The sequence below is a fragment of the Myotis brandtii genome, unplaced genomic scaffold (genome assembly GCF_000412655.1).
Source record: "Myotis brandtii unplaced genomic scaffold, ASM41265v1 scaffold802, whole genome shotgun sequence".
In the NCBI taxonomy this organism is placed as follows: Eukaryota; Metazoa; Chordata; class Mammalia; order Chiroptera; family Vespertilionidae; genus Myotis; species Myotis brandtii.
Genome location: NW_005371230.1, coordinates 1,345,384 through 1,372,241, shown reverse-complemented (window position 1 = coordinate 1,372,241; position 26,858 = coordinate 1,345,384). Strand labels below are relative to the sequence as shown.

Sequence of the window (26,858 nt, the reverse complement as noted above, 5' to 3'; positions counted from 1 at the left end):
GCCTGTGTTGCTGAGCAGGACGGACCCGGGACGGCAGCAGGGCTCTATGTTGATGTGAGCCCCGTTCCCCGTTTCTCTCCTTGCAGACAGTCTCAGGCGCAGCAGTGAACCCCTGTGGCTGCAGGGCCCTGAAGTCATTTGCTCTCGTCTCTGCAGGTATTTCAGGGTTGCTCTGCTCCCCTCCTCCACGGACGTCAGCTGTCTGTTTCGAACAAAGGTGCACCCGGCCACGGAACCCCTTCTGTTCAGCGACATGTTCCGAGGCGCGGAGGAGTGCCTGGTGGGTGGCCCCGGTCCCGCCCCTGGGACCCTCGCCCGGACACCCCCAGGGTTTCTAGTTGCTGTGTGCCGCCCCGACATCACCACACACCCGCCCAGGGCCTCCGACACACCCAGTGGCTGTCTCAGCTTCCATGTGAAGGAGTGATCCCAGGTTTTCGTTCTTATTCCAGACCTTTGACCTCTGCTTCTGCGTGGTGACTCTACAGGCTACTTTCCCTTCCTACCCTCTGACCTCTGTCTGTCTGTCACCTGGGAGCTTGTTACTCAGTACGAGTCTGTGCTGGGTGCCCTGTACATAATATCTCAGGAAATCCTCATCGCTTGTATAAAAAAGGTATAGTCGCCTCTATTTTCAATAAAGAACCACAGAGAGAGCTAATGTACAGCCACCAAATAACCCCACACACAATTCACTGTCACAAACTTAAATTGAGCGAGACACTGAGTATAAAGTCCCTGTGTCAGCTCACTCTCCCAGCCTTGGTAGCGGAGCATCTAGGCAGACATGCGTGTTGTTAGTTAGGCCAATACGATATTTAAATGCTAAAGCAGAAGACTTCGTACAACTGACAGTGACTTTAACACACTGTTGTGCATCGCACCAGAAAACCATTCCACACGAGTAAAATACGGTGCTCCAATGCGCTAGGTGAACGGTGGGTCTCTCACCGAGCCTTTCCCGCGGTGCAGGGGAGACACAAACACCTGTCCCCACGCACAAAGCTGAAAAGAGTGAAAGATCTCTTACGCATATTTTGTCTGTATATAAAAATGCCTGGTACTATCTGACAATGGAGACAGTTAGAAAGAAGCAGAGATGCCCTGGCTGGTTTGCTCAGTGAAGAGAGCGTTGGCCCACAAACTGAAGGATCCAGAGTTCAATTCCGGTCCAGGGCACGTACCTCGGTTGCAGGCTCCATCCCGGCCCTGGTTGGGGCATGTTCAGGAGGCAACCAATCCATGTGCCTCTCTCACATCCATGTTTCTCTCTCTTTGTCTCTCCCCCTCCCTCCCACTCTCTCTAAAATATCAATGAAAAAATATCCTTGGGTGAGGATTAACAAAAAAATTTTAAAAAGCAAGAAGCAAAGATAGACTAAGTAGGCTGTCAGAAAGGCTTAGTATAAATATATGTGTTAGGAGCTCCATAAAGTTAATAAATATGTTAAGTGATCTTCTTATAAAGTGATACAGTTTAATTTAGATCCTGGCTGAAAGTGTGATTTGGTGAAATATTAAAACTTTAACCTATTTTTTTTTTATATTCTAACTTAGTTAAAGAAAAATTGTTCTAATTTCTCATTTAAGAACCACCATGGAGTTTTTTGTTTGTTTTTACCTTTTTCAGTAGATAATGGACTTTTGTAAATAATAATCAGATCACTCATAACATAGGATGTATAATGGTTTATACGTAGTCATTTGTATTTGTATTTTTAAACTTTAAAAAAAATTTTCACACTTACAAAATGTTGCATGCTTAGTCATTAGGTTGTGGCAAAACAGTATCTCACAAAACAATCCCATAATTGGCTTTTGTTTTTTTAATATTTTTAAATTGATATCAGAGAGGAAGGGAGAGGGAGAGAGAGATAGAAACATCAGTGATGAGGGAGCATCGTTGATCGGCTGCCTCGTGCACACCCCACACTGGGGATCAAGTCCACAACCCAGGTGTGTGCCCTGACAGAGAATCAAACCAGTGACCTTCTGGTTGATAGGTCAACGCTCAACCACTGAGCCACACCGGCTGGGCCAGAATTGGCTTTTAGATTGGGATCATTTCTTATTCAGTCACACCTGAAAACATAAGACATCTTCAGGTTTTTAAAAAAATGTAATGCTTTATATCATGAATATTGCTTTTTTTTAAATCCTAAGACAAGCTTGCCCTATAATCTTAATTATATCAGGAGCAGATGTGGATTTAAACATTCTATCTCCTCTCTTTTCTTTCTCTCGCCTCCCATAGGCTGGAACTCAGATCAGTCTGGCCGATTTGCCGTTTTCCAATGAGATTTTCACTCTGTGGTATAATCTGCTTCCTTCTAAGCAAATGCCCTCTAAAACGAATGAAGAAGAACACGAGGATTCAGTATTCCAACCAAACCAGCCATTGGTGGAGCCCATAGACCTGGTGAGTCAAAATGAGAGAAGAAAGTCATTGCGGTTTAATTAACTAACGGGATAGAAGGCTGTGATGCCAACGTGCTTCATTCACTCTCGCTCTCCTTCCTTCCTCCCGCCTCCTAAGAGGAAGGAAAGATGATAAAGAATCACTTGTTTCTGCTCACACTTCCTCCCATAAACATAGCCTGACGTGGAGGCGCGTTGCTTTGGGTGACATGAACAACCTTTTGACCTAAGTTTATATCTTTACACATGGTGTTCACTGTCAAGTTATACACTTGAAACTGTTACATTTTTTTGCAGAGGTTAAAATATAACCTTAGTTTCCATTTGTAACACCAAGCTCCACAAATATTTTCTATTACAAAGTGTGTTGTAACCAATAGTCACGCTTCACGACTTCACAGAATTGACTAAGGGGCTGTCACCGATCTGGCATCTGTGGGTGCTGCTGCTGAGTCACGTTTATAGACTGTCTGTGAGGGAAGACCTTACAGCGTGAGTCAGACGATTAAAGCAACAGGGCTCAGCTGGTCATCTGCGCTGACCCCATGGGCACTGTGGTGGGCGGAGGGAGACCGGCGTGGGGGAGAGCCCATGTGACACACCAGCTTCGTGGTCAACACTCAGGCATTCAGAGTGCTTCCATCATGTCCCCGTGTGCAAGCTTCTTCATAAGCTTTATGCCGTATAATTCACATACCATACAGTCCACCCCTTTAAAGTGTACGGTTCCCCATCTGGACCACACAGTTCAGTAGTTTTTAGTTGATTCACAGCCGTGTGCAACCCTCACCACGTCTAACATTAGACATCGCATCCTCCCAAAAGGGAGCGCGTAGCCTTTAGCTTACAGGCACTCCCAGTTCTGACCCCTGCACCCAAGACAACCATTCATCTTCCTTCCGTCTATAAATTAGTTAATTGTGGGCATTTCATACAAATGGAGTAATGCAATACTTACTCTCTTGTGGCTGTCTTCTTTCACTTAGCATACTGTTTTCAAGATACACCCATATAGTAACATGTATTAGTGCCTTGTTATTTCCAAGTAATATTCCACTGTAGGGATATACCACCTTTTATGTATCTGTTCATCAGCTCATGGCCATTTGGGCTGTTGATATTGTTTTACTCTTATTAATAACACTGCTATGAACGTTTGTATAAACTTATATGGACATGTGTCTTCATTTATCTTGGGGACATACCTAGGAGTGGAATGGTTGGGTCAAATGTTGAACATGATTCTAGGTTTCACATGTTGAGGAGCTGCCAAACTGTTTCCCAAATTGGCTGCACCATTTTATATTCTCGCCAGACCGTTTGAGGTCGGTTTCCCACACTCTCGCCCGTGGGGTTAACCTGTCTTTTTCACTCCAGCCAGGCTAGTGGGGAGGAAGGGGTTTCTCTGGGTTCATTCTCATTTCCCTAATGACTAAGATGTGGGGCATATTTTCATGGGCTGGTCATTAGTATATCTTTTTTTCTTTTTGAAAACTGTCTATTCAGATCCCTTGTTTGCTTTTTAAATGGGTTATTTATCTTTTTATTATTGAGTTATGGGAGTTCCTCATATATTCTTGATAGAAGTCTCTTATCCAGTAAATGATTGCAAATATTTTCTCTCATGCTGTGGGTTATCGTTTCATTTTCTTGATGGTTTTATTTGTAGTAAAGTTTAAAATTGTGATAAAAATCAAATTGTGTATTTTTTTTCTTTCATTGCTTATGTTGTTGATGTCACATCTAAGAAGGCTTTGCCAAACTTAACATCACAAAGATTTACTCCTGTGTTTTCTCCTGAGAGTTTTAAAGTTCAGTTTTATTTTTAGGCCTTTGGTTCATTTGTTTTTTTATGTGTGATGTAACGAATGGGTCCAAGTTCATTCTTTTTGTATGCGGGCATGCAGTTGTCCCAACACTATTTATTGAAAAAAACTACTCTTTCTCCCATTGAATTATCTTGCCCAAAATCGATTGACCACAAGTGTGAGCATTTATATTACAGGACTCTAAATTCTGTTCCCCTAATCTACATGTCTGTACTTAGGCCAGCACCACACTGCTTTGATTACTGTAGTTTATAAATATTTTGAAATCAGAAAGTATTAGTCATCAAACTTTGTTTTCCTTTTTCAAGATGGTTTGGGCTGTTCAGGGTCCCTTGCATTTCCATATGAATTTTAGCACCAGTTTATCAATTTACACACACAAAAAAAATAGGGTTTTGATAGAGACTACATTGAGTCAGTAGGTCAGTTGAGGGCATTGTTGCCTTAACGGTGTTCGTCTTCTGATCCATGAAGACAGGATGTCTTCCCATCTATTTAGGTCTTCCTTAATTTCTTTCAACACTGTTTTGTATTTGTCAGAGACCAAGTTTATGCTTCTTTTGTTAATTTTATTTTTTTTGATGCTCTTGTAAATAGAACTTTTTCTTAATTACATATTCAGATTATTCATTGCATAATTCATTTTTGTCTATTTATCTTGTATCCTGCAATCTTGCTGAACTCATTTATTAGTACTAATAGTTTTTTTTAGTGGATTCCCTAGGATTTTCTATGTATAAGATTATATCTTCCGAAAACAGGGTTAGTTTACTTCTTCCTTTCCAGCTACTGTGTGTTTCTGACTCTTGCCTAGTCTCCCTGGCTGGAGCTCCCGGTGCAGTATGGGAAGAAGTGGTGAGCGCAGGCCTCCTTGTCCTGTGCCTGACCTTCGGGGAAGTTTCAGTCTCTCACCGCTGAGTGTGATTTTTGCTGTGGGTTTTTGTAGATGTCCTTCCTCAGACTGAGGAAGCCCTCCTCCTGGTTTGCTGAGTGTCTTTATCATTATAGGTTATTGGATTGGACAGGAGCTTTTCAGCATTTATTGAGATGATCATGTGGTTTCTGTCCTGTATTCTATTCATATGGTTTATTGATTTTCAGATATTAAGCCAATCTTGCATTCCTAGGATACATCCCCACTTGGTCATGGTGTATAATCCTTTTTATATGTTATTAGATTTAGGTGTGTGTTTTTTTTCCAGCAGTTTACTCTGATGTGCTAATATGATTTGTGTGTGTGTTTATTCTAGTGAAATTCTCCATCATTTTATCCGTTTTCTTAAATATATTAACTGTAAAATTATAAATTTCTTTTATAATAGGTCACTGGTGAGTCTGCCTCTTTTAAATATATTTTATTGATTTTTTACAGAGAGGGAGGGAGAGGGATAGAGAGTTAAAAACATCGATGAGAGAGAAACATCGATCAGCTGCCTCCTGCATACTCCCTACTGGGTATGTGCCTGCAACAAGGTACATGCCCCTGACTAGAATTGAACCTGGGACCCTTGAGTCCGCAGGCTGATGCTCTATCCACTGAGCCAAACCTGTTAGGGCGAGTCTGCCTCTTTTGTCTGTTGTTTATCTCGGCCTCGGTCACTGGGTCTGTTGTCAGTGGAATGCTGGGAGTTACGTCTGAAAGTGCAGAGGCTCTGGCTGCAGGCCTCCTCTGGAGAGGGTGTGCTCCTCTCCTGGAAGGCAGCTCACAACTGGGGGCCCTGAATTCCAGCTTTTCTCCCTTAGGAAGGCGAGACGACTGGAATGCCTCCAGCCGGCTGCACGTTGCTTTGTTTCTCAGTTCCTTGCTTGCACGATGGCAGCTTAGGAATGGCAGGTGCCTCTGTGGGGAGTCACTTTAGAGTCGCTTTCTCCGGTCCCTTGCTTGCTGGCAGCACCGTCTGTTGGTCTGAGGGCCTCCCACCAGAATTGGCATGTGCCCCCCCCCACCCCCCCTCTGGGAGAAGAGTGCAGTGGTGGTCGGTCCGCCCGCCTGCAGTTCCCTCGGCCAGGGCTTGGCCCTCTGGTCCCCATCGCCTTTGTGGCTCTTCATCGCGTAGAAACACCTGGAGTTTCTGTTGGTTTTATTCTGTTCATCTTTCATAGTCTCAGCAGGAGAACTAGGTCTAGTCCGGCTTCCTTTTCACAACGGGAAGTCCCACCTGATGAGTAGCTCACTTATTTCTGGAAGGGCATCTGTTCATGCCATCTGTTCTACTCTCCCCAGGATGCAGTGTCAGCCTTACTCGCAAGAACATCGGCGGAGCTGCTGGCCGTGGAACAAGAATTAGCACAAGAAGAAGAAGAACCGGGGCCGGGAGAGGAGCAAAGGGGCCCAGATGGAGACTGGTAAGGCCTTCCCCTCCTTTTGCTGTTGGGAGCTCAAGGAGGATGCGCTCCGTTTCTCATAAGAAACTTTCAGCCCGGCCTGTGGCTCAGTGGTTGAGCGTCGACCTAGGAACCAGGAGGTCATGGTTCTACTGACCAGGGCACATGGCCGGGTTGCAGGTTCGATCCCCAGGAGGGGGCGTGCAGGAGGAGGCAGCCAATCAATTATATATAAAAAATTTTTAATTTTTATATATAACTAGAGGCCCGGTGTGTGAAATTCGTGCACTGGGAGGAGGGGGTCCCTCAGCCCAGCCTGCACCCTGTCCAATCCGGGAGCCCTCAGGGATGTCAGTAGAGTTTGTACAGAACACATATGTTGTGAAGCCCCCACTTATCACAGCACCCAGACCCATGCCATGGCTTTTGTTGACGACAAGGTCACACGGCTTGAAGGGTCTTCTGTTATTTCAATAGTAAAACTCCCTTCCCATGGCTTCCGCCCCTGTGGACCCTGAGCACAGGGGATCATGGGTATTTTTACTCCTCATGTCTTTATCCACGCTTAGCAGAGAGTCACTCTGTTCCATTCTACAGTTAAGTTTACAAGACATGGCCCAGCCAGCATGGCTCAGTGGTTGAGCGCCAACCTAAGAACCTGGAGGTCACGGTTCGATTCTCGGTCAGGGCACATGTCTGGGTTGCGGGTTTGATCCCCGGTGTGGGGCGTGCAGGAGGCAGCCAATTAATGATTCTCTCTCATCATTGATGTTTCTATCTCTCTCTCCCTCTCCCTTCCTCTCTGAAATGAATAAAACTATATTTAAAAATTTTTTTTTACAAGACACAGACAACTAACACCAAGTTATATTCTAGGGAGTGACAGTATTTTAAACGGCGGGGCTAACCTTAATATTTGATTTTCAGTATATTTCTATTTTAATCTGTAGGAATTAGGTCAAATTGCATGAGTTTGGCATTTTCATACCTAACTATGGTGACTTTGCTGTCGGTTGCTGGAGAGAACTTTATTTTTCATGATCATTTAGTAAACAGGGCTTGGATCGTGATGTGTGTCCGCGGTTCCCTGCCCTGGTACCGTGTGGACGTCCCAGGGTGCACTGTGCTGGGACACGCCGGCTGGACTTAGAGTGTGTCTCGCTTCGTTTCTCCGAAGGTTGGCGATGCTGAGAGAGGCCTCTGACGAAGTGGTGGCTGAGGAAGAGGCCGGCGTGGCGTTGCCCGGGGGAAGCAGGCGAATGGGAGACCTAAGCTCATGCCCGAGTGTGCCCGAGACAGCTGAAGACACGAGGAGGGGAGGAAACAGCTGTGCCAACAGCTCTGGCAGCCAGCCCCCTCCGGGAATGCCCACCCTGGTGAGTACTTCCAGCTGCACTCTCCCCAGGCAGGGCTCTTATAGGCACCCTGTCGGCTGAGTTTGTCTCTTCGGGTATAACCCCACACCAAGACTTGGCGGAAGCTGATCGCCGTAGGCATCGATGGAGTCGGCTATCAGAAGCATCGGAAATGCTTTAAAATTGTACCAGGTGTACCGGTTAATAACTCGGATTTTGTAATTAAAGAAAACACGATAATTTCAAGAGAAACATCAAAAGTGCTTTATTCAAAGTAATGTCCATTGCTAGCTACATATTTCCCCCATCTTTCAGGTAATTTGTGAATACCGTCCCAATAGAACTTTTCTTGTTTTGAGGCAAACCATTCAGAGACCCAATTTTCCACTTCTTCGTACATTTTGAAGTGCTGCTCAGAAAGTGCGTGTGCCATTGATCGGAACAAGTGGTAATCTGAAGGAGCAAGGTCTGGTGAATACAGTGGGTGGGTTAATACTTTCCAGGCAAGATCTTTAAACGTGTCTTTAAGTGGTTTTGAAGTGTGTGATGGTGCGTTATCATGAAGCAAAATTATTTTGCCATGTCTTCTGGCACATTCTGGTCGTTTCACGATCAAAGCATGGTTCAAATTGATTATTTGTTGTCGGTAGCGATCAGTATTAACGGTTTCACCTGGTTTTAGAAGCTCATAATACACCACACCTTCCTGATCCCACCAAACGCAGAGCATTGTCTTCTTTCCGAAGCGATTTGGCCTTGCAGTCACTGTTGATGGTTGACCTGGATCAACCCATGATTTTGTGTGTTTGGGATTCTCAAAATAAATCCACTTTTCATCGCCAGTCACAATTCAATGCAAAAAAGACTTTTGTGCTGTTGAAGCAAAATTTTACTGATGACTTTTCGGTTTTCCATTTGTCTTTTGTTCAGTTGATGTGGCACCCATTTTCCTTCCTTTAAAATCTTTCCCATTGCTTGTAAACGATCGGAAATCGTTTGCTGAGCAACATTTAATCTTTCTGCAAGTTTTTTTTGAGTTTGACATGCATCTTCATCCAATAATGCTTGTAATTGTTGGTCTTCAAACTTTTTTGGTAGACCTGGATATTATTTGTCTTTCACATCGAAATCATCACTTTTAAAGCGTTTAAACCAGTGTTCACAGGTATTCTGAGATGGAGCATGTTCACCATAAGCTTCCCAAAGTATACGATAACTTTCAGCAGCCCTTTTCTTCAAAATGAAGTAATGAATTAAAACTTCCCACAAATGCTCTTTTTTTGGCACGAAATTCGACATTTTTAAGCGTAAAAATATCTATGATGTTAACACCTTCAGAAAATTTGACATATGAAGTTTTGAAGCATGCTGTCAATACAACAAAATAGCGTACATATCAAATTGCATATAAACATATGTGTAACTCCCATCTATTGAAAAAAATCCGCATTATTAACTGGTACACCTGGTAAATGGGCCCCAAATATTCATTCCCCACTTAGCTTTTATAGGAGAAGGTAAATAGTGGTACTTCGATCTGGTGACTGCTCTGTGAGTGTTTATTAAAAGCATTTTCAGAATTTCCTGGGTGACCCCAGGATGATTACTTAATTGCATTAAGTTTCATAAATGTTGTAAGTTTATTTCCATTTCAAACGTGCAGTAAACGTTTAAAGTTCACGCCTGTTAGAGGGTGTTCTGATTGGAGGTGGCAGATGACCCAGTCCAGGCACAGGCTAGTTCAGTGACAGACACATTGAGGGGACATTATGTTCAAGCTTTGAAGGTGCCAGCAAACTTGGGATGTTATAACAAGCTTAGACAATTCCTTATTCCTAAGAAAAGCAATACCACATGTTCCCTGGCTGAAGACTTCATATGGGTGGGTACGTATAGCTTCATAGTCCACGTAAGCCCATAACTTTGCAGTAGATTTCATTTTCTTGTTTAATTACCTTTATCATTTATTCTGGAAAAAGCACTCATCCGTTGAATGCTATTTAATGATGAGGCATGTCCAGATAAGATTGTTCATAGAGCCCGTTTACCTTCTGTCAATGGAAACCTTCATTCTTTAGGCCTAATCTGTTAGGACAGAGATCACCCTACCCACCCCCTCCGTGGTCGTCTCCTGGGGTCCCATCAGGAGTCACGAGGCCCTTCTCTCAGAAGAGGCCCTAGTGCTAGATGGGTCTGTGGTGTAAGGTTGCGTCTTTCTTTTGTCCTTAGAAGAACGGGGTATAAATGAGCCCACGTGTGTCAGCTCCTGACGAAGGCCTTCCATTGCAGGTTGATAAGGAGACAAACACAGAGGAGGCTGAGGACGCTGGCCTGGCGGTTCGGCCCAAAGAGCGCAGCGGGCTGAGCGCGCGGCAGCGCCCCCTGGTGAGGAGCAGCGTGATCGTGCGCTCGCAGACCTTCTCGCCCGGGGAGCGCAGCCAGTACATCTGCCGGGTAAGGACCGGCCCCTGCCCAGGGCGGAACATGGTACATGCCTGGGACATGCACATGTGGTGGGCATCTCAAACTCCGACCACAGATAGGAACCGCTAGGAGTGCTTTTATAAAATACTCATAAATACCACACTCTTGTGATTCGTTTTAGTTTGGTTTTGGGGTGTCCCCCCCCCTTTCCAAAATTTAATGTCTCATTGGCTCTAGGGCCATTTATTTGGCAAATATGTGAAGTTGCAGACCTGGCTACTGAGTACACTTGGACTTGGGTCTGTATTTAGAAACTGCAGGTGATCTGAGGGTTATCTTTTGTAGACTTCTGTGCACGTTACACACCACGTTGGTCCTGCTGGACCAAAAACTGTGAATTGGGTTTTAGAACCAAGTCATCTTTTAGTGATGGCGCTAGGCACCGAATCAGATTCACAGTTCTGTGGCGAATATTGTGGGACTCATACCAATGTACCCACCTCTAGTTCCAGTAGAATTTATGGCTTCTAGTAATATAGGTTCAGTATTATAAAATGGGGTGGAAAGTGCTATTAAAATGTATTTGTTTGATTCAACAAATGTGTTTATTAGCACCTGCTGTTAAGCATGTTTCTAGCTCCTTGGGATCTGTCTGAAGCAAGGACCCAAGCTCTGCCCTTGCAGAGCTGCGTTCTTGTGGGCCGAGCCCAGCGATGAGCAGTGGACACGATGTGTCTGGGATGGGGACAGGGCTGTGAAGACGAGGGGCTGGGATGCTGAGGCGAGGGGCACAGGTGTAAGTAGGTTCGAGTGGGCTCACTGATGAGGTGATATTTCAGCAACTCCCTGGTGCCGGCGAGGGGGAGCGAATGGGCCGACTGGGCTAAGAGTTGTCTAGGTTGTGCAAACTGTGTCTCAACCCCAACCTGTACATCAGCTTTTCTTTTAAAAATAAATGTTGTGGGCCCTAGCCAGTTTGGGTCAATGGATAGAGCGTCAGCCTGCGGACTGAAGGGTCCCAGGTTCGATTCTGGTCAAGGGCACATGCCTGGGTTGCAGGCTCGATTCCCAGTAAGGGGGACATGCAGGAGGCAGCCGATCAATGATTCTCTCATCATTGATGTTTCTGTCTCTGTCTCCCTCTCCTTCCTCTCAGAAATCAATTTAAAAAAATAAACAAATAAATGTTGGGGGGAAAATAAATAAAATTAAATAAATGTTGCGTATTAGCTGAAAACAAAAAGGATCATTTTCTGTCAGAGTCTGTGCAATTATCTTAACCATGACTTCTGATAACTGCCACCAAAAGGCACTTGTTTAAATTATTCCCAAAGATTAAGTCATTTAAGGAAAAAACAGCACAGGGCAAAGCGTGTTTGGGGAGGATTTTCTGTAAGAGATAAGCTGTTATCACCATCCCTTTGTCGGCTCCGTTATGCAGTGATTTTCTTTCTTTTTTTAATCCTTTATTCCAGTTAAATCGCAGTGACAGTGACAGCTCAACCCTGGCTAAAAAGTCTCTGTTTGTGAGAAACTCCACTGAACGGCGCAGTTTGAGGGTCAAAAGGGTACGTATTCCGTCAGCACAGCCCGGTCCTACCCCACCCGGAGTCCTGGCTGCCACACGTCCGCGCCGACTGGCTCTTGGGCTCTTGAGTGAAGCCGCTGTGATGACAGGGATGCACATGTTCCAGACCTTCACGCTAGGAGGTTCAAGTTTCAGCCCCTTCTCTCTTCTGTCAAATAGTCCAGCTTCTCTTAGTAATCTCCTATTTTCCATTCCCGCTGCCAGCTCTGTAGGCAAGAAGTGCCCTCCTGTTCCCCTGCGTATGGTCTCACCCGGCCTCCTTTGAAGTTCTGTCCCCAGGCCAGTCCGGCCCAGGCTGAGCGACCACCCTCCCCTGAGATCCTGTGGCACAGCGGTCCCACCTCACAGTCTCCCATGTCCTCTAACTCCTCCTCAAGGTCACACACTGCCCTCCCCTCCCCTGAGTCCTGTGGCACAGCGGTTCCCACCTCACAGTCTCCTCCAGCCTCTAACTCCTCCTCAGGGTCACACACTGCCCTCCCCTCCCCTGAGTCCTGTGGCACAGCGGTCCCACCTCACAGTCTCCCATGTCCTCTAACTCCTCCTCAGGGTCACACACTGTGTCCTCTCCCTAGGGTTTTGCCTACAGACCCCAGCAGACATTCATTCATACATATTCAGGTTATTTCTTGATAAACCGATAAGACTGGCTGCAGGAAGAACAGCCGAGATGCGGGGGTGAGAGCTGATATGAGATGATGGGAAACGGAGGAAGGGGCCAGGATTGAAGCGTTGCTTAGAGGAGGGATCAGATCTGAGCCCCGCCACTCACAGGCATGAAGGCAAAAGGTGTGAGCGCGGGGAGAGTGTGTCCTGAAATGAAGGACTGTAGGTTCCGCACACTCATTGGTTTTCCCAGAGGGCGGCCTTCGTGCAGCCGAGTGGCCAGGCCGAGGAGGCTCTCCTGTGTGATAACAGGAAAGTCTCAGGCTGGAACAGTGAAGGTTTGCTTCTTGCTCAGCACTTGCTCATGCCGTTCGGCTGGGTGCCCTGCTGCTGTGGTCCTCCCTCGGGACCCGTCTGGGATGCAGCGGGTGCAAGAAGCGTGCAGACTGACACTGGCGTTGAAAGCTTCCGCTGGGAGTGACACACGGCACTCCCGCTGACCATCACTGGCCAGGGCTCGTCACTCAGCGGGCGAGGCCTCCCCCAGGAGCCAGGAGCTGCCACCCCCGGTGCCAGGAAGCAGGGGCAGCGGGTGATGGGGGCGGTGCGCTCAGGGTGTTTCGTGGTTTGTTTTCCAACCTCCCAGGCGGTTTGCCAGCCCGTCCTCCGAAGAGCGGCCCAGGAGTGCCCGGTGCGCACGTCCCTGGACCTGGAGCTGGACCTGCAGGCCTCGCTCACCCGCCAGAGCCGCCTCAATGACGAGCTGCAGGCGCTGCGGGACCTGCGGCAGAGGCAGGAGGAGCTGAAGGCCCAGGGGCAGACGGACCTCCCGCCCGGCGTGCTGGAGGACGACCGGTTCCAGAGGCTGCTGCGCGAGGCCGAGAAGCAGGTACAGCCCCGGGCGCCGGCTAGGGGGGGATGGGGGGGGCGGCGTGCAGAGCCATCCCTCCAAGGCCGCCTCCTCAGCTGGCTCGGCTCTTCAAACCCCTTTCCAACAGCTTGGAGCACCTCCCTGTTGTGGCCTTTTTAAACCCAGGATGTAGCTGAGAGTGGTCCTGCCACCCGGTGCGGTCAGAGGGCTGCCCATCCACCGCTCCACTCCCCATCCCGCAGCCGCTCTGGGGCCACTGGCCTCCGGACCCAGGGGAGCGTGCAGCGAGGGCAGCGGTCGTCACTTCTGCTCCGAGTTTTCCTTCTCTCCACATGAGACTTGGCAGATAAACACAGTAAAACTTTTAACACAAATGGTCACCTGTGTTTGAAATTGCGTGGCCACATCACCGTGGATGTGCCGCTCATTTTAACGCTCCTGAGTTTCCACATTCTGTTACCTTCAAGGAAGGTCACGCTGCACACATTCTCCCTTCACACATTCCCCCTACAAACGGCTGTATAAAACAGCATAGAAAATCCCTGATTTAAAAATAGGGTCTTTTAAAGGAAAATTTCTATGAGTTTCCCTCGTAAATAGAAAGTTCAAGATCCTTCATATTGATGACATTGATTTATTCTCTCAAGATTAGACTTTATATTTTAGTATAGGAGCATATGTTTACATCTATAATAATAAAAGTATAATATGCTAATTAGACCGGACGTCCTTCCAGATGAAACCATGGCTGCGGCGGGGGCCAAGCCCCTTGCACGAATTTCATGCATCGGGCCTCTAGTCAACGTATAATATACAAATAGAATTGTCCGCGTAGCTGAAATATTACAAATGCCAAAACATTATTTTCTTTCAACACTTTGGATGGAAATCTGAAATAGATTCGTCATATCCTTAAATCTAATAGAATCTTCTGTCCATAATATAAACTCCTCTTTTCGGCCCAAAGTGATTTCTTAATCATATAGAGTATGGTACTTTAATGAAACTTTGAGTCATTTAACTGACTAGCACTACTAATTCTAGATGGAACTCAGAAACTTAATGTATGAATTTCAGAGATCAGCCTGATACCAATGACTTTTAAAGAAAGTTTAAGCAGCAAAACCCATTACATATCTGTATCATATCCCTCCTGATATAATACACATAGGATCTCAGAGGATGTCTGTTCAGAAGGGAGTTGAATGGTAGGTCTCCTATTAGATGCCACAGCAGATAACAGGGTAATTAGACACTGTCATGCCCTTAAAGGGCTTGTGGTTTGGTATAGGAGATGAGCCAGGAAGGCTTCCTGGAGGAAGTGGCATTTCCCTGGTCTGGAAAGTGGGTGGTGAACTTCGTCCCAGGCAAGGGTGCAGAGGCCAGCAGTGGGGTCCCAGCACTGACAGCACAGGCCCCGGAGTGCTCCCGGCAGGGAAGGGCCACGGACGGGAGCCTGTAAGACAGCAGTCTTTCTGCAAAATGGGATGTTGAGTTAAAGGCTGAAACGCCCTAGCCCTATGTTTGTGACCTTAATAACCATCATCGTCTTCACTCTCGAGTCTTTCAATTCAACATTAGCACTAATTCCAAACAGTTGGTTGACATTGACCAACTTTAATATCCTGAAGAAGCATTGCAGTCTCTCACCCTCGTGGGTCAAAGGTTTGCAAAGCTGGGTTCGAGTTTTACAACTGTAGACATGAGCGGGACTTTACATCTTCGCATTCTGTAAACAGAGCCTGCCAGGGCGGCCATGCTGTTCGCAGTCAGGTGCTGGTGACTCTCGGGCTGGTCCCTGAAGGAGCGTAGGGAATTGGGATGTTCTGTTTCCCCATCCGGTGGGGTGGCCTGGGTGTGTCCAGACTGTAGAAGTTCTCTTGAGCTGTACACTTATGTCACCTTTTGGGAATGTGAATTCTACTTCTGTTAACAGCTTTTAAATGGCTAAGACAGAGAGAAAGGGGTTGAAAAGGTGGATAAGAGGTTCAAAGTATGTTTCCCAGAACGTCAGCAGTGGACGTTCCTTGGACACGATGCTAGGGTAGTTTTTCATTTCCTTTCTGAGGGTTCTGAGGTTTTCCAGCTGCCTAAACAGTCACCCTGCCTGGCAAACAAGGCATTTTTAATGTGATACCACGGACAAGCCCAAATCCGTGGCCGCTGCACCTCCGCGGGGTCTGGCACATGAGTGTCGTCCGCGATGGTGAGAAGACTCTACCCCGTCGGCTGCCGAGGTGCCCGCTGGCTTTAGTTTGCATCCTTGAAGCCTGTAGCCGTCTCTGGGCGTCTCTGAGTGGGGTTTATTTCTTTGCCAGGCTGAGCAGTCCAAAGAGGAGCAGAAGCAAGACCTGAACGCGGAGAAACTGCTGAGGCAGGTCTCCAAGGACGTGTGTCGGCTGCGGGAGCAGAGCCGCAAGGTGCCTCGGCAGGTGCAGTCCTTCAGGTAACCGGCCTCGGCTCTCGTCGGGGTGGGTCACCTCGGGGCGTCCTCACGCGTCTGAATCACAGAGGAGCCCCCTCGAGTGCCCTGGGCCTTAGTGTCGGGGTGCGAGACGCCCAGCCCTCTCCTCCCAGGCGGGGCGGATGAGTTTCCCTTTGCTCCTCTGGGGCCAGAGGAGCTGGCGGGGTGCCCACGGGGTGCGCCCGACGGAGGGAAAGGCTGCGGAGGCGGCGTGGGCTTCAGACTCTGAAAGACGAGTCTGGGCCACAGACTCCATGGTGAAGAGTGGGGTTCCTCCCGTCGTCGTCCCACCCCCCCGCTGCAGACGCACCGTGACAGGGAAAGTGCTCCCGGGGTCCCGCTCGGCGTGAGAGGGTGGTCTGTGCGCCCTCGGTGCTGTGGGCACCAGGAGGTGCTCCGGCAGGGAAATCGCACGACCTGGCTGCTGCTAAAACCCAAAATAGAGGTTTATAAACACTCCCCTGGCCCTTAACGTACAAGCCCGTTACACCCCCGGCAGGTGATAGAGACGCGTGAGACGGGCCGGCCTGGGGGTGAGGTGGGGAGCGTGGGCTGGGTGCTCAGCGCGCAGGCGACTGCACCCGGCTGCCGTTGCACTTGGAGCCAAGAGCCAGCGTCCCTGGTCTTGGGTTTGTCCGAGGAAGCGAGGAGTGGGGAGTTTTATGTGCGGGTCTCACACAGGACTGGCAGCTAAGTGAGCAGCTACCAGGGGTGGGCAAACTTTTTGACTTAAGGGCCACAATCGGTTCTTAAACTGGACCGGAGGGCCGGAACAAAAGCATGGATGGAGTGTTTGTGTGAACTAATATAAATTCAAAGTAAACATCATTACATAAAAGGGTACAGTCTTTTTTTTTTTTAGTTTTATTCATTTCAAACAGGCCGGATCCGGCCCGCTGGCCGTAGTTTGCCCACAGCTGAGCTAGACGCCCCACGCGAGCCAAGCAGCCCCTGTGCGGGCCGCGTTCCGGGGTCCCCTTCTGCTTCAGTGACCCCCAGCCACACCCACTTGCCTTTTTCTATGCTTACTCTGACCTCTTATGGAACGGAGCCAACCACCAGGACCTTCCACCACAGAATGACTCTCGCTCCTGTTTCCATCGTTTTCTCACTCTTCCTTTCTTGCTGTCTCTTTTCCGTGGTCTTTCCACCTCGGCTCTGGCCTCCAACCCTCACCTGCTCCCCATCCAGACCGTATGGTTCTTGGGTGGGTGGTGCCTCGTCCCCTCGGCTCCCGTGGGTCCACGAACAAGACCCGCTCAGTAAGCGTGATGGACAGCGCGAACCAGTGAAGATCCTGTGGGGAAGGGCAGGTGGCTCCTGTCTGGCAGCTAGAAGGGCCCAAAGCCTCCCTGCTCCCCTCTCTGACCTCTGGAGAGCCGCCGCCTCCTCCGCTGCCCCCTCGGGCGGTTTCAGCTGGTCCTGCTCCGGGCGCAGGACAGCGTTACCGTCTTCTCCCCTCCCTGAGGCACCCTGTTGCTCACCGGTCTGGTCGTCCTGGTTTTAAAGTGTTCCCGGTGCCACAGAGTTTTCTGAGGTTCCTGCAAAGTTCCCTCAGGTTTCAGCCTCTGAACCCTCTACTACCGGGCTCAGAAACACTCCTACCTGGGCTGACCCCCCGATGGTTTAAAAACTGCCTCACGTTGGAAACCCAGCAAGGAAGGCACTGTCACTGTCATGGTCTCGGGTGACAGACATGGTCTGCGGGTGAGGACGTGTCTGCGGGTGAGGACGTGTCTGCGGGTGAGGACGTGGTCTGAGGGTGAGGACGTGGTCTGCGGGTGAGGACGTGGTCTGCGGGTGAGGACGTGTCTGCGGGTGAGGACGTGTCTGCTGGTGAGGACGTGGTCTGCGGGTGATGGACGTGTCTGTGGGTGATGGACGTGTCTGAGGGTGTGGATGTGGTCAGACGTGGTCTGCAGGTGACGGATGTGGTGTGCAGGTGGTGGACGGGAGCCAGAGCTGGGGTCCTTCACCCGCTGTGAAGGGCAGAGGCCCTTGATTTTAAGCGGAGGTCTCCCTCAGGACAAGAGCTCGAGGGGACTCCGCAGGAGGCCGGGACTGTTTCTGCTGGTCGCAGTGTGTTCAGCACCACACTGAGGGGGGTTTGTTCCTCGCCCCGACTCTAGGGAGAAGATCGCCTACTTCACCCGAGCGAAGATAAGCATCCCGTCGCTGCCGGCCGACGACGTGTGACGCGTCCTGCAGAAATGGGTGTCTCCCTGGCCCCTTAGGGAGGAAGAGACTGAGCACTGTGGTGGGTCTGTCGGGGGGGAGGGTGTGTAACTGTCAACTCTTAGAGAGCTGTTATTTCTCATCAGAATTTCGACATGCTAATTTGTAAAGGACTTGGAATATAATTCTTATATAAAAAAGTAAGAAAAATCAGGTAACCAAGCGGGCTAATCTGGTGCCCAGATGTTGTACAGCAGGAGTGGGTTGTAAACGGAATCGGGCGAACCGGCCGAGGCGGCTCTTGCTCTTCCTGGTTTTCCTGCGAAGGCCGGGAAGCTGGCCGAGCGCCCGCGGTGTCTTGTACTGGAGAGCAGCAAGTTCAACGTGAATGAGCTTCGGAGCGGAGCTCCAGGGCCGCCTGAAGCCGGCGCTGTGTTCATCTCCGTCACCTGTGTTGGAACGCGTTTCCTTAGAGCAGTTTCTTTTTTGTCTTTTTTTGTTTGTTTGTCTAAAGAAAACAAAATGCTGAGTTCAAGCACATAGGATGCAGACCTGGAGCAGGCTCCCGGCTGCGCGGAAGGCCTCACGGCCTCTGACCCCGAGGGCAGGGGGGAGGGTGTCTGCAGCCACGGAAACACGCGCCCCTGCCCCACAGGGTTGTGGGGGGCGGTCAGGTGTGAGTCTGGCTCGTGCGGGGTGTGGGATGGTGTCAATAGAGGAACGGGGTGGCCCTCGTCCTAAGGACAGAGCTGAAGACGGGGAGGGAACCCCATCGGCATCCGTGTGGTGAAACCAGGAACAGGAAAGGGTATCCTGATTGAACCAAAGGTGCCAAAACACACACGAAGAATTGAAGTCCTTTATTAAACAGGTTTGTAACATTTCGTAGCAGCTCCTTGCAGCCTCATTGAGGGGATCCTGTCTCTCTGGGAAGGAGCTGGGAGGCAAGGAGAAGAGAGTGCCTGGGAGACTTGAAGTACTGGCTAAGCCGTCTGTCTCAAACAGAGCCGTTGCGGATGGACGCTTAGAGCTGTTGAAACGTCCCTGCAGCGTCTCCCAGCGTAGAGTTCCAGCTGGCCCAGCCCAGGCCTCCCTAAAAGGAACAAAACCCCAGTGTAGCCCACCAGCATGAAGGCGTTTAAATAGTTCTATGCAATTTAATACTCAGTTTGTAATACTGGAAGAGGCAATTTTTGGCCAGCCATCTTTTATAGCAAACTAAATCCTTTTTTTTTAGAGATGCAAAAATCATCTTAAAGGAATAGGCCCCTTTAAACACACACACACACACAGACACACACGTTCTGTTTCTAAGCAAGAATCCTCAATAGCAAGAATTTTTATTTTCTTGAAAGCAGTTACACATATTTCAGAAAGTGAATTTTATCAGAATCAAAATTCAAACGAAGCAGTTTCTGAGCCTTGAACTTGATTGTTTCCTGAGTGTCCCACCACTTACATACAAGTGTCTTTGAAGCTATAACTGGACCTGACACTACTTTGAGCAAAAACCAGCTTTGTGAATTGACCACATACAGTCCTGCGGGTCTGCCCAGTTTATTCTCTCAGCCAGGTGAGGAAAACTAGAGAAGAATACCATTCATCCTTGTCAAGGTCAAATGTGAAAGAGAAGTTTATTTAATGTAGAGATAAATGAAGGTCAGCTGTTTTCAGCTTCTTAGTTTGACCATGAAAATGTTTATAGAATTATGTGTAGTTGTACCGTACGATTTTATTTTCTTCATTTATTTATTTACGGTCTTATTTATGTTCTGTTTAATATATAGTTCGGTTCTGGCCATTTAAAATGTTTGACATAGAAGAAGCTATATTGGAATATTTACAGCTTTATAAATCACCAGATCAGCTGTTAACTTTTTGCAATACAGAAAGTTTCATATAAGAGAATAAAATCTGTCTCCGGCTGGTAGTTAGCAGTTGTGACCAAGAAGCTTTCGGTTTTATTTTACAAAATTTGCTTATTTCTAACACAAGAGAGAAACTTATTTTAATATAATCCTTTTCCACACTTTAAAAATCAGCCTTAGTGTTATGTATTTATAGGCAGCCTTTAACAATCCTGTCATATTTGTACTAACCCAAATGATTCACAGTGACACATTTTAATAACTTGATCACAAAACCATATGGACAATATGAATTTTAATATTATAAATGCTATTTTTTAAAGGTAGAATTTATTCTGCACAGGGTAAAAAGAATGTAATATTTAGTTCTCAAGTTTGAATTATCAACATGTTACTACAGTTTTGTATATCAGAATCTAAGTGTTACAGGTACAAAAGCATACTGCTAGCCAAATGAACAAAGTTTAGCTGAATCTCTGTCGCATGCAAATCAAAAAAATTTTAAATCCTTTTTTTTTTTGCTATTACTTTATATTGTATTAAATATCAAAAGCTCAGGACTGAACTAAATATTTAATCAGGTTAAATTCTGAATATGTTTCTGTTTTAATTTGTCTTGTTTGTAAAAGTGTGCAAATATATCACATAGATTAACTGGTTTCTGCACTTTTCATGTGTTTGTGGGTGGAAAATATTCAGTGGTTTTTGTTTTGTTTTTGTTTTTGTTTTTTCAACAAAGATACATATTCCCTAAGACTTTATTTGTGTCGTTTGTTGCTCAGGTAATTTCCCTGATTGGCTCAAACACAAGAATTGACTTGATCTGTGTACAGAACAAATATAAAATCTTTCATGAAGAATCCCCCAGGCCATCAGTTTGTTGTGAATACTTCTTGGTTGGACGATATGCATTGCTGATTTAAAAAAAAAAAAAGGCAGAATATTTTCATTGTGCAAGTAAAACAAGGGCTCCATATGAGCTCTGCCCACACACCCAGACCGGGCTGGCCTGCAGCGCCCCCTGCAGGGGGTGGGCGAGCATTCACCATCTGCTGCAGAGCACAGGGTCCAGATGCAAAAGCAGGCTTGTGAGTGGGTTTCAGTGACCCTTCCAATACACAAGTCTGCCCTCCTCTGCCCCTGGCCTGGGGCGGAGACATAAGTGAGTGGCCAGAACCCCTGAGGTCTCTGGTTAAAGACACGATGTGTCCACGTCTCTCACCTCTCCAGCTTTCAAAGAACAGCCGTTTTTTTAGTTTAATCAGATGTCACACATTTTAAATAAATATGCCGTGAGCCTGTTTCTGTAGAGTAGGTCATCTCAAACACTGGAGAGAAGAGATTGATGAGCAGTAACATCTCCCACTGCCAGAATGACCCGTCTCTATGAGTAACACCTTCAGGGGCGTAAGCGCGGGCAGAATGTTTCATTTACCAGTTCTGTGCAGTCACTGGGTCTACTTCAAAATTGAGGAAACGCCTCCGCAGAAACGAGCATGATTACTATTAAGTCTTGATTGGTTTTGGCCTCAGAGTAGAAGGTAAAAGTGGTTTACCGCCTGGGAAAGAAATCACAGTTCAAGGAGCCAGTCGCCACTGGGGAAAATGCATGTTAGAAAGTTGCTAGCGTGGTGCCTGGGTGACCAGGCAGCAGGGAATCCTACCCGGTCCCGGGCTCAGCAAGCGTCCCCCGGGCAGTGGCCGCCCGGATCCTCGGGCTTAGACTGTCAGCCGAGTGTTTTTCATCTCCAGGGGGTGACGGAGATACTGCGTTTCTGCCGCTGCGTAGCGGCCTGCAGCCAGCGGAGCCTGGGAGCAGCAGGCGGCCCAGGTTACCAGGCAGCCCCCGAGGAGGAGAGAGAACCCAGCGAACCAGCCCAGGAAGAGGGCTTCCCCGAACTCCCACCTGGGCACCACCTCCGGGAGGGTCTCGTCCCAGAACTCCTGCACGGTCACGTGGGCGACCCAGGAGACCGGCACCAGGACCCCGACGCCCGCCGTCCAGAACAGGACCCCTCCCAGGATCAGCAGCCACTTCTTGCACTTGCGCTGTCTCTCTCCGACTCTCAGGCAGTCCAGCCCAGACCCTGAGACCAGCAGGCCCAGGAGCCCCAGCCCGTGGGACAGGAACATGAGGATCCTGGAGACCCGGAGCTCCACGGGCAGGGCCAGGAAGGAGTCGAAGTCCTTGCATTGCATCCCCACCTCTTCCTGGACGACGCAGACTTGCCACAGGCCCTGGGTCCAGGTCTCCATTTCGTTCAGGTCCAGGTTCAGGTTCTTCCAGTACGGCAGGTAGTTGGTGAGACAGGCTAAAACCCACCCCAGCAAAGATAACGACATTGCAGCTAATTGGGCCACAGTTCTAAATACGAAAGCCATTACTATGAAGTCCCGTGAGCTTTCGCCCAGCTCACTGCTGCCTCTGGGTTGCTGTGAAAAGTGTGACGGACTTCGGTTATCACCTGCAGAGCTCAGAAATCTTTTTTCATTGTGTGTATAAGAGGATTCTTGCCAGAGCGGCTATTGTTTGATTCCATGCTGAATGGGTTTCAGGAAAGGAAAGGGAACTAATTCTGCAAACCAGTCATGTCAAGGAGTGGCCAAGATCAATTTTCTAGTAAGCAGTTTGTCCCTGAAATAACACGAAGCAGTAAGAACCTCCTTTCATTGTTAACGTCTCAATGGCTTTCGTCCGATTCCCAACCTCCCTTGCAAGTCAAAGCACAGAGAAGTCTGAATGCAAAACATGTAATTGACAGTTCGGGTTCAGCTCCTGCCGCTTTCTCTCTGGCTAATCGCACCTGCCGGGCCTCCACCCGTGACGGCTCTCACATTTCAGGACATGTGTTGTGGTAACACCGAGTGTTATTTAAAAAAAAAGTTCAAGAAAAGTATTTCTTAACCAAATAAATCCATCTCCTCAGAAATCTCTCTAGATCGTAAACCAGGCCTACTTTTTAAAAATTCCTTAGGCTACGTATACCACATAACATCTGAAACGATACTAAACACGCTCTCAAGCCTGATGACCCACAGTCCCCTCTGTCAGAGCACGCCCAGGTGCGCCAACACTCGCTTCTTCTTGGCTGCCATGTGCTCTCCACGCTGTGGCAGAGGGAGGCAACGGAACTTGTAGATTAGCACCAACATCTCTTGCTGCAGCACTAAAGTATAAAGCTTGTAATTTTGCTCGTCTGTTTTGTTGTTGTTAATCCTCACCTGGGGATATTTTTCCATTGATTTTCAGAGAGAATGGAAGGGAGGGGGAGAGACAGAGAGAGAGAGAAACATCCATGTGAGAGAGACACATCCATGTGAGAGAGACACATCGATTGGTTGCCTCCCACATGCCCTCTCCCCCGACCACCCGACCGGGGCTGGGGATCGAGCCTGCAACCGAGGTACCTGCCCTTGGCCAGAATCGAACCCGTGACCCTTCAGTCTGCGGGCCGACACTCTATCTACTGAGCCAAACCGGCTAGGGCTAAAGCTTGTAATTTTTAATTGAACAAAGGAAAGTTTTTCTCAGGGCAAGTGAACTGTCACTATCTCAATATCAAGCAAAAGTTTTTCATTGTTTAACTTTTTAATATGAAGCCTTTGAGGGATGAGACAAGAGAGGAAATTGGCCAGTATTTAGAATCTGAGAGCATCGTAATGTAAAAACCTTTTAGCCTCATAAACCCTGTCACTCACACCCGTTGCCTTGTAATTTCCTAAACACAAACCACCTCTGATCAGAGAACAAAGTCACTGTTGTGGAAATTACATTTTCAAATGAGTTTAACCTGTGGCTTTGCCAATGCAGAGTCTCAGTTTGTTAGTTTTTCTCTTTAGGAAACAAAGTAATTATTATTTCCGGTTACCAACAAAAACAAACAAAAACGATTCTAATGTAAAATAAACACATTAAAACTTAATACGGACCATATTGGACAACCACCACCAGTTTTATTTAAATAACCAGATCAATTACTTTTTTTCTTGCTCAGACCTATGTAATGCTTAACATAGTAATTTTCTTGTAGATATGAGACTGCCTCTTCTCCAGATTTTTGGGGGGAAGGGGAGATCTAGGATAAAAAAGTAATTATTATATGAGAAAAAATGAGCAGCACAGATTTAGTTACGTAACAAAGACCCCTTTTCCCGTGCGGACCTACAGCACCGTTGGTGCGGAAAAGAGGGCTCCCTGCTCTTGTCCAAGTCACACTTTCGGAGCCGCAGTCCCATTTTCCAGGCATGGACACTGTGCCTGTGTGTCTGCCGCTGCGTAGCGGCCTGCAGCCAGCGGAGCCTGGGAGCAGCAGGCGGCCCAGGTTACCAGGCAGCCCCCGAGGAGGAGAGAGAACCCAGCGAACCAGCCCAGGAAGAGGGCTTCCCCGAACTCCCACCTGGGCACCACCTCCGGGAGGGTCTCGTCCCAGAACTCCTGCACGGTCACGTGGGCGACCCAGGAGACCGGCACCAGGACCCCGACGCCCGCCGTCCAGAACAGGACCCCTCCCAGGATCAGCAGCCACTTCTTGCACTTGCGCTGTCTCTCTCCGACTCTCAGGCAGTCCAGCCCAGACCCTGAGACCAGCAGGCCCAGGAGCCCCAGCCCGTGGGACAGGAACATGAGGATCCTGGAGACCCGGAGCTCCACGGGCAGGGCCAGGAAGGAGTCGAAGTCCTTGCATTGCCTCCCCACCTCGTCCCGGACGACGCAGGCCTGCCACAGGCCCAGGGTCCAGTTCTCCATCTCGTTCAGCTCCAGGTTCAGGTTCTTCCAGTGCGGCAGGTAAGTTGTGATCATGGATAAAACCCATCCCAGCGCAGACAGTACAAGTCCAACGAATTGCATGACCACTCTCAAGACTAAAGCCATCGCAGCCAAGCTCGCGCCTTCCGCCGCCCCTATAGGAGCCGCTGTCTGTGGGGACAGCGTGTGCCGGTTGGCCTCGGGGCGATGCTGCCTGGTCATTCGCTCCTTGGCCACTCTGAAGTGCGTGTTTGTTCTTGAATATAGTGTTTCATGTAAAGGATGAGGGGCTCTGCGAAAACGGCGCGTTAGGCCTTCTGATAAGGAGCTGACCTGCTGGTAAAACTATACCCCCAATGCGCGATGGTACGAAGGCTGAGGATGAACAAAGGGGCCTCTGTGACCCTCACCCTAAAGGACAACAGAAATCTTTGTGCTTCAATATGGATTAATTAGATTTTAAGTGGTGATAAAAGGCCAGCTCTCTGGGTAACAGGACTTCATTGTGGCAGCTGAACCTGAGATTTCAGGATGCAGAACAAGCCCCTGCAAGGAAAGGCAGGCTCTCCCTATAATCTCCACTCTGCAAGGACCTCCTCAACCTACACAGCGCCTGGCCCCAGCTCTGGAGTGTCCCGGGAACTCAGGACTTGGCAGGAGCGGCGCCCTCAGATTCCTTTGAAAGGTGGACGCGGGTTCACTGGGTTAGTTAAAATGGCAGGACGGAGGCGGGTGCCCAGAGGTGCCCAGTGAGGAAGGGAGCGTCCGGGAGTCCTGGATGTCCCTGGGTGATGCCCCGGTCCTCGTTAGGGACTTGGGGTACAGCGTGGTTTTTACTCTCCCAGAGGTGTTTCCTGCCCAGAGCTGAGCTGTCTGTTCTGCCACTTCGGAGACAAAGCCGCCCGCATGAAGATCCAGCCGTTCAGGACACAAGACTCTGAAAACAAGGGCCACATGGCTGCCCTTTGAGGTTTCGTCTTGTTTGGTTTTTGTGGCCACACCTTGAGAACACACGGCAGAGCTGGCCCCTCAGGCAGGGCAGAGGCCAGGCCGGCCCGCTGCAGGGCCCAGGGCTTCCCGTTTGGCACCCGAGCCAGGAGGCGAGGTTGATGGGCCTGCAGAGACCTGCAGAGCCCCTGCCTGGGGCCCAGCCTCGGGGCCGATTCCCCTCGGCACTCGCCCGCTGGGGAGTCTAGTCGAGCATCTGAGATGATCTGTGTGACGCTGCTCAGGAGATCAGACAGACCCGCGTCCTGCTGTCTCCACACTCAGCAGAAGGGCCGGGCTAGATGCCCGTGGCTGCTGCAGCATCCTCCCCCATCAAAGATGGCTTCTCTCCTAACTTGCACAGTTTGCAGAATCCCCTAGGCCTTCCTGCTGGCCCCTTGGACCAAAATGAGAAATGGCTCCCGTTTGCACAGAGACCTGGGGTCCAGAAGGGCTAGAGCTCTGCCCAGGCCTCGGCACCAGGAGAAGGGATAGCGGAAGCAGAGCAGGCCGCGGGAGGCAGAAAGCTCCTGAGAGCGAGGCTAGCAGTTACGGGGAGTGACTCTCTTCTTGTGAATCCTCACCAGAGGATATTTTTTTCCTATTGATTTTTTTAGAAAGAATGAAAGGGAGGGGAAGAGACACAGAGAGAGGCACACCGACTGTTTGCTTCCCGCACGTGCCCCAACCAGGGCAGGGTTTGAACCTGCAGCCAAGGTACGTGCCCTTGACTGGAATCAACCCACGACCCTTCAGTCTGCAGGCCAGCGCGCTAACCACTGAGCAACCGGCTAGGGCTCAGGGAGATGACTTCATATCACATTGAAATGTTTCATTACAGATGGTCTGGGACAGGCTGCCTGTGAGCGGTGATCCCTCCATCCCAAAGGTGTGAAGGGTCGTGCCCACCTGTCCAGGCTCTCATAGAAGTAGTTTTCGCTGTGCTGGCCATTGGCTCGAGTAACCTTAAATGACCTCTAGACTCATTTTAAAAAAAATAGTCTTGAGCCTGTCCTCTGGCCAGGAGTGACTGCTGAGGACCTGAGGACACAGCCAGGACCAGCCTGGAGGCAGCCCTGCCTGTGGGGCTCGCGTCCCAGGGGGAAGAGGCCACCAGGAAACTAGGAAATAAGAGAATTCAAATCAATGGAAAAGGGGGGTGGGAGTGTCCCCAGGCAGAGGAAGCCCCAACCAGAGCCCC

At 48.8% G+C, this 26,858-nt stretch overlaps 3 protein-coding genes across 3 annotated transcripts in view; 1 reads left to right on the top strand and 2 right to left on the bottom strand.

Annotated features, from left to right (window-relative positions):
- Positions 1 to 20,581, top strand: part of WWC2 (WW and C2 domain containing 2) — an 80,419-nt gene extending 59,838 nt beyond the window's left edge. Inside the window, exons 15-23 of the mRNA XM_014531410.1 lie at positions 157 to 280; positions 2,255 to 2,419; positions 6,472 to 6,593; positions 7,750 to 7,948; positions 10,217 to 10,381; positions 11,827 to 11,919; positions 13,192 to 13,434; positions 15,735 to 15,862; positions 18,010 to 20,581. Of these exons, the coding sequence (XP_014386896.1) occupies positions 157 to 280; positions 2,255 to 2,419; positions 6,472 to 6,593; positions 7,750 to 7,948; positions 10,217 to 10,381; positions 11,827 to 11,919; positions 13,192 to 13,434; positions 15,735 to 15,862; positions 18,010 to 18,076 (1,306 nt within the window). The 3' untranslated portion in view covers positions 18,077 to 20,581. The remainder of the gene's footprint in view (positions 1 to 156; positions 281 to 2,254; positions 2,420 to 6,471; positions 6,594 to 7,749; positions 7,949 to 10,216; positions 10,382 to 11,826; positions 11,920 to 13,191; positions 13,435 to 15,734; positions 15,863 to 18,009) is intronic.
- Positions 20,026 to 23,092, bottom strand: LOC102263786 (claudin-22). Its single transcript, XM_014531409.1, has one exon. It carries the CDS (start codon positions 22,303 to 22,305, stop codon positions 21,643 to 21,645), a length of 663 nt encoding a protein of 220 aa, XP_014386895.1. The 5' UTR covers positions 22,306 to 23,092; the 3' UTR covers positions 20,026 to 21,642.
- Positions 23,093 to 23,412: 320 nt separating this feature from the next.
- On the bottom strand, positions 23,413 to 24,907 carry CLDN24 (claudin 24). Its single transcript, XM_005883867.2, has one exon. The coding sequence runs from the start codon at positions 24,890 to 24,892 to the stop codon at positions 24,134 to 24,136; it is 759 nt and encodes a 252-aa protein (XP_005883929.2). The 5' UTR covers positions 24,893 to 24,907; the 3' UTR covers positions 23,413 to 24,133.
- Between the last annotated feature and the right edge of the window lie 1,951 nt (positions 24,908 to 26,858).

Coding starts and splice junctions, on each gene's coding strand:
- LOC102263786 (XM_014531409.1), bottom strand. CDS start 22,305: ATGGCTTTCGTATTTAGAACTGTGGCCCAATTAGCTGCAATGTCGTTA.
- CLDN24 (XM_005883867.2), bottom strand. CDS start 24,892: ATGACCAGGCAGCATCGCCCCGAGGCCAACCGGCACACGCTGTCCCCA.